Source organism: Chlorocebus sabaeus, chromosome X (assembly GCF_047675955.1).
Source record: "Chlorocebus sabaeus isolate Y175 chromosome X, mChlSab1.0.hap1, whole genome shotgun sequence".
Lineage (NCBI taxonomy): Eukaryota > Metazoa > Chordata > Mammalia > Primates > Cercopithecidae > Chlorocebus > Chlorocebus sabaeus.
This window is the reverse complement of record NC_132933.1, coordinates 4,148,235-4,160,663: the sequence shown is the minus strand read 5'-3', so window position 1 is coordinate 4,160,663 and position 12,429 is coordinate 4,148,235. Positions and strand designations below refer to the sequence as shown.

Genomic DNA, 12,429 nt, shown 5'->3' with positions numbered 1-12,429 from the left:
AAAGTAATGGACAAGAACAGACACTGATGCCTGCCCTCAGGCAGTACACACTCTAGTGCAGGCAGTATTGGCAAGAAGGGTGGCATAGTCTGAACACAGGCTTCACCCCAGGACCTGAGAAACTTGGCAGAAAGCTGTGGACAGGGAGAAGGAGCCTGGGCATGCTCTTCAGGGAGAATTTAGAACGCCAAGCCACCCTGGAAGCCAGCAGTTGAGGGTCTGAAGGCCCAGTCAGTCACAAATGTCTGTCTGTCAAAGGGCTGATGGTGGCAATGAATAGTGTGACTTGAGGCAAGATGAGCTGCAGCTTTCCAAGGGCACCCAGAGAGTAATGTCCAGTTGGAAGTTGGAAGGAAAGCTTGAAGCTTAGCAGAGAGGTCTTGTTGTCACCTGTACCTTTGTTAGTGGATATTAGATGCCATCCACACTTTTGTGATTCAGTGCATAATGCGTCTTCTTTCTCGGGCAACTGTTACGATTTCCCTATTATCAGTGGATGTGGGCACTTTGATACTCATATGCCTTGTAGTTTCCACTGACGCTTTGCTTTTTATTGTTGCTGTTGCTGCTATTGTTGTTTTCTGATTATCTTTTCTTTCTGTGCTACACTGTGGATAGTTTTATTGTCTAAATAAATACTGTAAATTCATTTTAAAATCAGTTTGTCTGTACGTGCACTAATTCCTTCTTCTGCAATATCTGATCTTCTGTGAATCCCACATAGTGTAATTTTCATCTCAAAAATTGTAGTTTTCATCTTTAGAAATTTGAGTTGGGTCTTTTTATATATTTCATGGCCCTACTTAACTTTTTGAACATATAGAATACAGTTGTATTAGTTGTTTTCATATTCTTGTGTACTAATTGTACATCTGTGTCAATTATGGGTATATTTCAATTGATAAATTGTTGCCTCCTCATTATTGAGAATTCATTTGCATGGCTGATCATTTCTGAGTGGATGCCACATTGTGATTTTTACTTTGTGGGTGCTGTGCGGTTTTGTACTTCTAGAAACATTCTTGAACCTTGAACCTTGTTCTGGTGTGAAGTTAAGTTAATGGAAAGAGTTTGATCCTTTTGGGTCTTGCTTTTAAGATTTTTCAGTAGGACTAGAACCATACTCAGTGAAAGGAACAGTTATTCCTCCTGAGTGAGGTAAGCCTCTTCTAGGCACTCTACCCCATAGCCCATGAACCACTAGGTTTCCAGTTTGACTGGTGGCATGAAGCACTATTCCAGGCCATGTGTGAGAGCTGGAAACTATAATGTCTAATTTGGGGGGATGGTTCTTTCCTAAGCTGTGGATAACCACCTCATTGGTGTATGCAAATAAGCACTCAGATGGATACTTGGGAAAGACTCTTTGCAGGTCTCCAGAGCTCTCTCTGTGCACCTCTCTCCTTTGCAGTACTCTGTTCTGCAAACTTTAGCTGCTTTGGTATCCTTTCATTCTGTTCTCTGTCCTTAACCCAGGGAGTCATCCATCAGGTTCCACCTGCATTCTCCTCTGTGCCATGGCCTGGAAACTCTCACAAAGGAGTAATCTGGGGCAGTCACAGGATTCACATTTGACTCCTGTCTCTTAGGGATGGCTGTCCTTTGTTGCCTAATGTTTATAGTCTTGAAAACTGTTGTGTCGTATATTTTTTATATGTTTGGTTATTTCATTCTGGAGGAAAAATATGATCCCTGTTACCCCATGTTGGCTAAGAGGAAAAGGGTGGCATGTTCCTTTAAAATCAAATAATTGATACAGCAGAATCCTATGCTGTACAATGAAAGTAAAAAGAGAGGGAGTAATGGACTGGGAAAAATGCAGGTACCATGCATAGACTACTCATTTAAAACTTATTTATTGAACACCTACTATGTTCCAGGCACTGAGAAAAGATGGTAGCTTTGATTAATGTGGTAATGGTGGAGACAAAAGGTGATTGGATAAGAGGTATGTTTTTAAGGTAGAGCCCATATGATTTGCATATATGTAGAGTCCATGGGGTATGAAAAAAAGAGGAGTCAAGGATGATGCTATGGTTTGTGACCAGAGTAACTGGGAGTATGGCTCCCAGTTATATGGCTTTGCCTTTACTGAGATGCAGATGATTATGGAAGGATAAGCTTTTGAGGGGAAGATAACTCACTTTTGGACATATGGAACCTGAGATGCCTATTCAAAATCCAAGTGGTTATGTGAGGGAGGTAAATTACTGTCCATGGGATAGGTTGAACTGGTTTTAAGAGTTTGCAAGTCACTAACATACAGATGTATTTAAAGCCATGAGACTGGAGAAGGAGGTGATGAAGAGAGAAAAGACAAGAAGTCCATTGAAAGACTGAGTTTGGGACTCTCCAACATTTAGAGTTGGGGAAGAGGAGGAGGCCTCTTCAAAGAACATTGAGAAGTGGCCAGTGAGGTAGGAGGAGAACGAGGGGAGTAGAATCCATTATTTCAAGAAAGGTGGAGTGGATAAACTGTTAGATGCTGCTCAGTGGATAAACTGTTAGACGCTGCTCAGAAACAGAACAGAACGTGAACAGAGAAGTGACTTGCGATAAATCGTGTTCCTATCTGTCTCTTACTCTGGGAGTACCACTGAGATCGAGACTGTCAGACTCTTCTTTCTGAACTCAGCACCCAGCAAAGGATCCAGCACATAGTAGGTGTCTTGGGTATGTGTATGAGATAGATGAGTGAATGAATGGGCCATGAACTGAAACTTCTAATCTTGGCTACATGACGAACTTGTTCCTTCTCTCTCTGACTTGACTTCTAGAGGAAGGAATTTTCCTCAAAACTCTTTCAATAAACTCCTTGACCAGGCTGGTTTTTCTTTAAAGTCTTGGGCTGGCTGCTCAGCTTGTGGATAAGGAGAAAAGAAGCCTACAACTCCACCTTGACTGTGTTTGGACTTTTTATCAAATAATCATGCCTTACTGTAGGCTGTTAAACCACCCTCCTTGAGAATCCCACTGCTCATCTGTTGCCCATCTCTGTTCTCTTTGGTAGGTACATGGTCTGTTGTCTTCCTTGTCAAGCCTTTACTTGTCCTCACACTTGTTTGGTATCCCCTGTCTCTCTTTGCAGCAGCTATTGCAAACGTTCTGGCCTCCTCCAAAGTCTGCACCTACTCTGCCTGGTGTCTCTGAAGATGAAAGCCCCCGCACCCTTCCCATTTCACTTAGAACACTGGGGTTTTGCAAGAGTGAATCCCTTCAACTGTCTCATGGCCTGTTTCTCAGCAGCCCCTTCCCATTGTCCTGGATCTGTCTCCTGTCACTTCCTCTGGTACCTGAACCTTCCCATTCCACCCATCTTTCATGGGCTCCAGCCTCAACTGGAGTTGCTCACAAGCACACATATTTTTATTATCTACTGAATTCCTCCTGAAAACCTTTAAGCTTGCTTTATTATCTTCTTGACACAGAATAATAACAGCAACAGCAAGACAGAGAACCTTTGTCAGCCTCGCACCCTCCTCCAGTTCCCACTCTATCTTTCCTCTTTTTCTTGGTCAGTCTCTTAGAAAGACTGAGCTATGTGCTCTATCTCTTGTCTGTCCCCTCCTACTCCTTGCTTGAAACTTTGTGAAGCAAGCTCTCTTTGACCACCACTCCTTGACGCTACTCTTGATAAGGTCCCCAGCGAGGCCCCTATTGTTCCACCCAGTGCCCGCTCCAGCTCTCATCTTAAGGGCAAGGAGTATCTGGCACAGAGCACTTATCTTCCTGATATGGGAGGGGGGCATTGGCCTTGCAGACAGCTCCCTTCCTGAAAGTCTGCCTTCCCTGGGAACTCCCTCATGTTTCTCATACTCCCAGCCTCATTCCCCTTCACTCACTCAGCCCCTCAGCTATCTTTCATGGTTGCAGTTCCCCAGAGCTCCACCCTTAGCTTTTCTCTCTGCTGTCACGATATGGGGATGGATACATCCCCCTGAGAGCTTTACCTGCAATGTAAACTCTGGTGCTCATGTGCCCCCTCCAGTCCAGATCCCAGCGAATGCTGGGCCATCCGGAGTCCACTGCAGCAGGCCTGGAGAGCCATGTTGAAAGCTTGAGACCAGTCCAGGGCCTTGGGGATGGAGGGCAATGGGTGGACAGAACTTTGACGCTTTTTGTAGGGGCAATCAACTCAGGACAGAGGCTGCTTGGATGTGATAAAGGAAACAAGGAGTTACGGTTGACACCAGGCTTCCAGCTTGAGTGACTGGGAAGAGGGCAAGCCCCTTTCAGAGGTGGGTAACTTTGAGGAGGAGCTGATTTGACGCGATGGTATCTGGAGCCTTGGGACTTGAGGTTTCCTGGAGAAGGTGTATACATGAGACCCACCAGTCCAACTGCCTTGTTTCCCGCAAGCAGCCTGAGGGGCAGTTTCTGACAAAGAGGAGGGTATGCAGGCAGTCAGGCTCAGGGATGGGTCTGTTTCCTGGTACAGAAGAAGCAGGGGTCATGGGGTGGGGGGAATCTGTCTTTGTGGCAGAACCTTAGAGAGGGTGTGAACATATACACTGCCCCCGGCACTGGCCTGGCCCTGGATTACAGCCCTTTTGATCTGCCAGCTTCAGCTTCAACACCAGCTTTTCCAGGAGGCCAGCCCTGAAACTCTGGTGCGAATGGCTCTGGCTTTGTTTGTGTTGCCTGAAACTTTTTGTCTCCATGGTCTGCTGTCTCCAGGGTCCAAGCAGGGACTCAGCGATGCTGGTTCCTTTCCCTCAAGTGCCCTCATTACTATCTTGGTGCCATAGTCCCACAGAGAGCACCAGGTGAGCATCTCTGAGGCTGTTTGACGTGCCTGCCATTGCCATGGTGATAGCTTCAGAGGCTGGAACAAGCTTGGGTGGGGGTTAAGGGAGCTCCCGGAACAGCTTCCGGACTGTGTGGGTCCAGCAGCATGGGCTGTGGGAAATCTGGGGGTCATGCTGACCATTTCTGGCCACACCTGGTAGGGCATGCCAACCAGCCCTGGCAGGGAAGAACTCCTCCAAGTATCTCCTGACTCTGTGGCAAGAGATACTGTGGGACACAATCTCCTGTCCCTCCTCTAGATTGCTACCTCCTGGGCTATTCCTTCTCCATCTGTTTTGTGGGCACCTCATCCTCTGCTCAACTCTTAAATATTGGGGTTCTCCACAACTCTGCTCCAGACTCTCACTTTGTCTCCTCTTTCTTTGTGATCCCACCCACTCTCTCCATTGCTCCCCACATGCACTCCTTCTCTGAGTCCCATCCATTCTCCTTCCTAGATAGTTACACACTCTGCCTTCTTGTCTTGGGCTCCATTGGTACTGTTGTCCAGCCTCCTCCCTGCCCCAACCTTCACTCTTGCTATCCCTCTAATGCAGGCTCCACAGAGCAGCCAGAGGGATTTTTCTGGCAAAGAATGCTACCCTTGTCCCTCTCCTGCTCTGCGCAGAGGAGAGAGCCCTCACTACCAAACTATCAAAGCTAAAACAAAACAAAATGAACAAAAACTGTTTAAGCCATCTCCCTGTGCCTTCGCTTTGCAGATGTCTGGCACACGCTTAAGCTGCCGAGCAGTTCCAAGGCAGCCACTGCCCCAGAGCCCTGGCCCAAGGGAGGAGGTATGTCTCCCTGGCCCAGAGCAGCTGCTCTCTACCCCACACCTCCCCAAGCCACCCAGCTTTCTGGTTCTCCTCACTGGATACCACCTCAGAGCTTATGCTCCTTAAGGAAGAGGGAAGTTATTCTGGGTCAGGGATATGCACTTCCTCCCTTGGGCCAGGGCTTTGGGGCAGTGACTGCCTTGGAGCTGCTTGGCAGCTTACATATGTGCCAGACATCTGCAAAGTGAACGCACAGGAAGATGGCTTAAACAGTTTTTGTTTGTTATGTTTTGTTTTAGCTTTGATAGTTTGTATGTAAAAAAAAAAAAAAATACTGGAGTAAAATAGAAAAGCAAACACTTTTTGTAGTTTAGCACTGTTTCCATTTGCAATTACATATTAGGGTTGGGGGAGTACCCTCATTTTCTTGGCCCCTGGTGCCTGGCACTTAGGGAATGCTGTATCCCACTGCCCTGACGGTCATAGCAGTGCCTGAGGGTGCTGAGATTGGCGAGGTGGGCCTGGGTTCTAATCCATTCTGTTTGCTTGCCACTCTCCCACTCTCTGTGGGTGTCAGGGTCCTCTGTGACCTTCTTCTTGGCCCTCTTCCTGGCAGATAAGCGCTCTGGTTGTACATGGAGGATGACTGAAAAAGCCAATGGCGTGAAGAGCTCTCCAGTCAATAATCACAACCATCATGCACCCCCTGCCATCAAGGCCAATGGCAAAGATGACCACAGGACAAGCAGCAGGTGAGTCTGCGTGGTATCAGGGAGGGTACAGAGGCTGCTACTTCTTCCCAGCTCTGCCTCATTGTCACAGAGCAAGCAATCTTTGTCTCCAGGACAGCCTCTAAAAAGAACATGGGATTTCTAAGCATGACCCAGGAGGGGAGACAAGTCATGCCCTGATAACCCTGGGTCAACCCTGCTCTTTTTTCCGCAGGCCACACTCTGCAGGTGACGATGACACCTCTTCAGAACTGCAGAGGCTGGCAGACGTGGATGTCCCACAGTGGGGAAGGGGTGACTTCCGCAGGTGGGTCCCACCACTACCCTGCTGCTTCCCCTTCCTACTCATGGGGCCTGTCAGGGTGGTGACCACTGCCCTCCTCTTCCCGGTCCCACTAGTCCTGTCCACCAAGACCTCCAGGGAGCACTGTCGGTGGTAGCCAAACATAATTATTTCCTCATGAGGCCTGGGCAAACCCCAAGGCAGGCAAGCTCAGAGGGGCCAGAAGAGGCCTCCCTTCACATTTGGCTGTCTCAACATCAGAGAGTGATACCCTTCCCAGTAGAGAGGCCTAGGTAGAGGACCCAAGGCCTCTCTATCCCAGAGTCAGAGGCTCCATAGGGAAAGCAGGAAGCTCGGGGCAAGCTTTACTCCTGACAGTTCCTGCCTTAACACAACCTCCATCTTGTCCTGAAGACCTCCTCTTTGCTCTTCTCACCATCAACTGAGATGGCACTTCCTATAGGAAGTCTTCCCAGGACAGCTGTCTTCCCCTGGACTGCATTCAGAGTCACGCCTGAGCCCCAGACCCCGGCCCTAAGTGCTGGCCTCTACCCCAGCTTTTAGCACACGGGAAATCATGGTCTGGCCTGTTTGTAGGTTTCACTGTCCTTCTTTCACCTTCCTCAGCAGACAGTGAGATCGTGGGGACAGGTGCTCTCTGAACAGCATGAGTCTTGGCTCTGGCTCATGCTCCTTTTCTCTCACCTCTAGGATAGTTCGCCTGGTGGGGATCATCAGAGAGTGGGCCAACAAGAATTTCCGAGAGGAGGAACCTAGGCCTGACTCATTCCTCGAGCGTTTTCGTGGGCCTGAACTCCAGACTGTGATCACACAGCAGGGGGATGGCAAAGGCGACAAGGATGGCAAGGACAAAGGCACCAAGTACAGTTGTTCAGCCTGTGGGGCTCAAATGGGCTCCAAGCACGCAATGGAAGAGCTCACTGGGATTTCTATGCTACTGCCAGGGGCTATGACAAACCCTGCTGCAGTAAGGAGAGTGGTGGACAAGGGTGACTTGCAATGTTTTCAACTCCAGAATATTTCCATTGTTCCCCCAACAGCCAGTGGCCTACTTGCCATGAGAACCTCTGGTGTCTTTTCTTGCCTTAGTTGCCTCTTGCCAGATGTCCTCTTGCTGCACGTGAATGTACAGCCCAGTTCCAGTGGCCAGGAAATACTGAGATGGTGCATTCAGGGATTGCCCTGGAGGGGATGACAATCTCAGCTCCACTGTGGGCGAGGAAGTGGGTCTTTGAAGAGATCATGTAGACGGCTGGAGGAGAAGGGCTGGATGATGGAACAGGATAGCATGGGGAGGGCAGAGAAGGTAGAGCTGGAGGATCTGTCCTTTGAGGAATGAGAAGACAACTGCAGATGTCTGGCCAAGCTGACATTCCCCACCTCTGGCCAGTAGAGGGAAAGCAGGACACAACATCCCTTGCCAAAGCAGGACACAACATCTGGGAAAGTGATTTGGAGGCTTGAGGCCAATGACTGAAAAGGGAGGGTGAGGTGAGCAGGAAGCTCGTGGTGCTCACTCACCTGGAGCACCTGTCTTTAGGGAGGGATGTGGGAATAGGCGTAAGTCTCAATTACCATCCTGTGGAAATCCCTTCCCAGGCCCTGAGACCCACTGCTACTGAAAGCTCTGCCCTCTGGGCAAGGGGCCTGTACGGTGCATGGGAATCAATGGACCTATCTGGGTTCAGAATGGGAAGATGAGTTCCACTCAGATGCCCAGTACCAGGTTGTAGGTGTCTGAAAAATGGCGCCCTCAGCCAACCCATCTTTCACCCCACGTATCCCCTTTGGCAGTGCTTTCTCAGGCACCTCTGGTTTCGGGGAGCTGGGGTGCTATCACATTGGGGGACCTGATCCCCAAGCTTTGCCTTTGTCTGCCTTCTCAGGAAGAAATTTGAATTATTTGTCTTGGACCCAGCTGGGGATTGGTACTACTGCTGGCTGTTTGTCATTGCCATGCCTGTCCTTTACAACTGGTGCCTGCTGGTGGCCAGGTGAGCAGGGTGGGGCCCAGGAGGGGTGGCCAAAGCAACCCAGTCTTCAGACCCCGGGATTGATAGCGCAGCAGTCCCTGGATACCAATGGCACCTCCAACTTCTCTGTTAGCCCCAACCCTCTCTCCATTTAATATGCCATGAAGATTTCTTGTCTGTCCTGTGTCTGGGACAACTACAGTGGTGCCACACACCTAGGGTGCATCTTCCACTTTTGCAACAAACATGCTTGACAGAAAACTAGGATTTGGTGATGCCATTCCCTCCTCACAAACCCTTAAGTGGCTCCCCATTGTCCACGGGATGAAGTTAAAGTCCTAAGCATGGCCTTCAAACTCCTCTGAACCTGACCTTTTTCTCTTGCTACACCTTCTGGACACACCCTAGCCCCAGCATTCACCACTCTTGGATCAGAACACGCTGTTTCCTCTACAGAAAATTCCCTTTCCCTTCCGTTTTCCACCTATGGAGATTCTTCTCCTTGCAGGCTCAGTTCAAAAGCCACTATCTACATGTAGCTTTCCTTGGCAGCATTCCCCAACCTACTCCATCCCAATCCCAGTCATTCATTCAGCAAGGATTTGACTGAGCACCTCATGTGTGCTCAGTGCTGGGGATAACGTGGTGAGCACAACAACCATGGTCTCTGCTCTCCTGGAACTCCCAGGCTAGTGACAGACAATGACTGTAAACCTGAAATGAAACAAATGACCAGGATGATGCCAGGGACTGGTGGCAGAGAGCTGCTAGAGAAAGGGCAGTTGGGATCATGCTCTCTGAGGAGGTGATGCCTTAGCTGGTGGGAGGGAGGCAGCTAATTAGATACCTGAGGATGGTGGAGGGAGCATTCTGGCCAGAAGAAACAGCAAGTATGAAAACCCTGTCTCGGGATGGCCTAGTGTGGCTGGAGGCTGTGAATGAGCCATCACTGGCATGGGTCAGCTCTGCAGACTCAGTGGGAAGGGCAGGGGGCTGGAGTTTCAGTCTAAATGTGACCAAGTAGGCAGAATTAATGGCTCTCCCCTTTGACTAGTACACTCACTGGACAATCATCCTGGGCTCTGTCCTTGACTCTGCTCTCTCCCCAACCCTCTCCCAACTCAGTTGCCAAATCCTGCCACTTCCTTTTAAAACGTTCCTGCAACCTCCAACCTTTCTCCATTCCCACTACTACCCTCTCTCTCACGTGTATTGGCTAGTGCTGTTTGTTGGGTGCTGAATAAGATGTATGTTGAAGAGATGAGCATGGAGACGGTTCAGTTGTGCTCTGTAGTTTGTTCTTCCAATGACTTGTTCATTCATTCAACTCACAGCCTTTGAGCACTCAAATCCTGTTGCCCTAGGTCAGTCATGGGGCATGCCGTAATGACTAAGAGGGGTGCCTGCCTTCCTGGACTTCACAGTTCAGAGGGTGAGACAGAAAATTAATGGTCAGTGGTGCTGTCTATGTAGTGATGTTATGTCATGAGGAGGGGTGGGGCGGAAGTTACTTGTAGATAAGTGTCTCTTGGCGTCAGGCTGACTGTGACTAAATGATGCCCCTGGTAGCCATCCCAAGCCCTGCACACAGTGAACACTCATTTTGGGACCTTTGGCTGGCTTTGAGGGTGAAGCTTAGCCCTGTCCTCCTGCAGAGCCTGCTTCAGTGACCTACAGAAAGACTACTACCTGGTGTGGCTGGTGCTGGACTATGTCTCAGATGTGGTCTATATTGCAGACATCTTCATCCGATTGCGCACAGGTCAGTGAGCAACTGGGATGCAGGTAAATCCGAAGGCCTGAGTCCAAATCTTTAGGAAACCCACCGGACATGGTGTTGGACTAAATTACTTGGGTGGGACTCTGGTAGGTGAGTGCCCCTCTTTGAACCTCATGGTCCCACATGCATAGACAGGTTTCAATCTGGGGGTGTTCTCTTAGAGTCCTTCTGGCCAGCCCTGGTATGTGAGCTATATCCCTCCTTGGGAAGGAAGTTTCAGTGACCGGTATTTTCCTTGCCTAGAGTGACCGGTATTTTCCTTGCCTAGAGTGTGTATATATACATCCTAGAGGATGTATATATACACACACATCCTGAGGGCAGAGGTGACATGCTGGCTTGCATCTCTACTAGGTTTCCTGGAGCAGGGGCTGCTGGTCAAAGATACCAAGAAACTACGAGACAACTACATCCACACCCTGCAGTTCAAGCTAGATGTGGCTTCCATCATCCCCACTGACCTGATCTATTTTGCTGTGGGCATCCACAGCCCTGAGGTGCGCTTCAACCGCCTGCTGCACTTTGCCCGCATGTTTGAGTTCTTTGACCGGACAGAGACACGCACCAGCTACCCTAACATCTTCCGCATCAGCAACCTTGTCCTCTATATCTTGGTCATCATCCACTGGAACGCCTGCATCTATTATGCCATCTCCAAATCCATAGGCTTTGGGGTTGACACCTGGGTTTACCCGAATATCACTGACCCTGAGTATGGCTACCTGGCTAGGGAATACATCTATTGCCTTTACTGGTCCACACTGACCCTCACTACCATTGGGGAGACACCACCCCCTGTAAAGGATGAGGAGTACCTATTTGTCATCTTTGACTTCCTGATTGGCGTCCTCATCTTTGCCACCATTGTGGGAAATGTGGGCTCCATGATCTCCAACATGAATGCCACTCGGGCAGAGTTCCAGGCTAAGATAGATGCCGTGAAACACTACATGCAGTTCCGAAAGGTCAGCAAGGAGATGGAAGCCAAGGTCATTAGGTGGTTTGACTACTTGTGGACCAATAAGAAGACAGTGGATGAGCGAGAAGTTCTCAAGAATCTGCCAGCTAAGCTCAGGGCTGAGATAGCCATCAATGTCCACTTGTCCACACTTAAGAAAGTGCGCATCTTCCATGATTGTGAGGCTGGCCTGCTGGTAGAGCTGGTATTGAAACTCCGTCCTCAAGTCTTCAGTCCTGGGGATTACATTTGTCGCAAAGGGGACATCGGCAAGGAGATGTACATCATTAAGGAGGGCAAGTTGGCAGTGGTGGCTGATGATGGGGTGACTCAGTATGCCCTGCTCTTGGCTGGAAGCTGCTTTGGTGAGATCAGTATCCTTAACATTAAGGGAAGTAAAATGGGCAATCGACGCACGGCTAATATCCGCAGCCTGGGCTACTCAGACCTCTTCTGCTTGTCCAAGGATGATCTTATGGAAGCAGTGACTGAATACCCTGATGCCAAGAAAGTCCTAGAAGAGAGGGGTCGGGAGATCCTCATGAAGGAGGGGCTGCTGGATGAGAATGAAGTGGCAACCAGCATGGAGGTGGACGTGCAGGAGAAGCTAGGGCAGCTGGAGACCAACATGGAAACCTTACACACTCGCTTTGGCCGCCTGCTAGCTGAGTACACAGGGGCCCAGCAGAAGCTCAAGCAGCGCATCACGATTCTGGAAACCAAGATGAAACAGAACAATGAAGATGACTACCTGTCTGATGGGATGAGCAGCCCCGAGCTGGCTGCTGCTGACAAGCCATAAGACCTGGGGCCCAACTGCTTCTCCAGCCTTGGCCTTGATCCCAGGAGCTAGAGGAGCTATTTAGATCTCCAGATTTACATGCATTACCCTCACGTTCCCTGAATTCTCCCAAAAGCCTCTCTGACCCCTGGTTTTTGGCCTAAACATCCAAGATTCCACCTCCAAGTTTAGCCCATTTTGTGGAGAGTACAGACTGTGTTGGCTGGGCTTCCGAGAGTTTCAGCTAAGTCTGAGGAAGGGAGAAGGGAGCAGCTGTCTCCAAGGGGTCTGTCCTGGGACTGGGAGCCTGGGCAATGATCTGCTCTGAAGAAGGC

The 12,429-nt window shown here is 49.4% G+C and overlaps 1 protein-coding gene across 1 annotated transcript; it reads left to right on the top strand.

Annotated features, from left to right (window-relative positions):
* The first annotated feature begins 6,209 nt into the window (after nucleotides 1–6,209).
* CNGA2 (cyclic nucleotide gated channel subunit alpha 2) lies at nucleotides 6,210–12,115 on the top strand. Its single transcript, XM_007993001.3, has 6 exons — nucleotides 6,210–6,319; nucleotides 6,513–6,605; nucleotides 7,293–7,463; nucleotides 8,489–8,596; nucleotides 10,231–10,337; nucleotides 10,710–12,115. The coding sequence occupies exons 1-6, from the start codon at nucleotides 6,210–6,212 to the stop codon at nucleotides 12,113–12,115; spliced, it is 1,995 nt and encodes a 664-aa protein (XP_007991192.3).
* The last annotated feature ends 314 nt before the right edge of the window (nucleotides 12,116–12,429 follow it).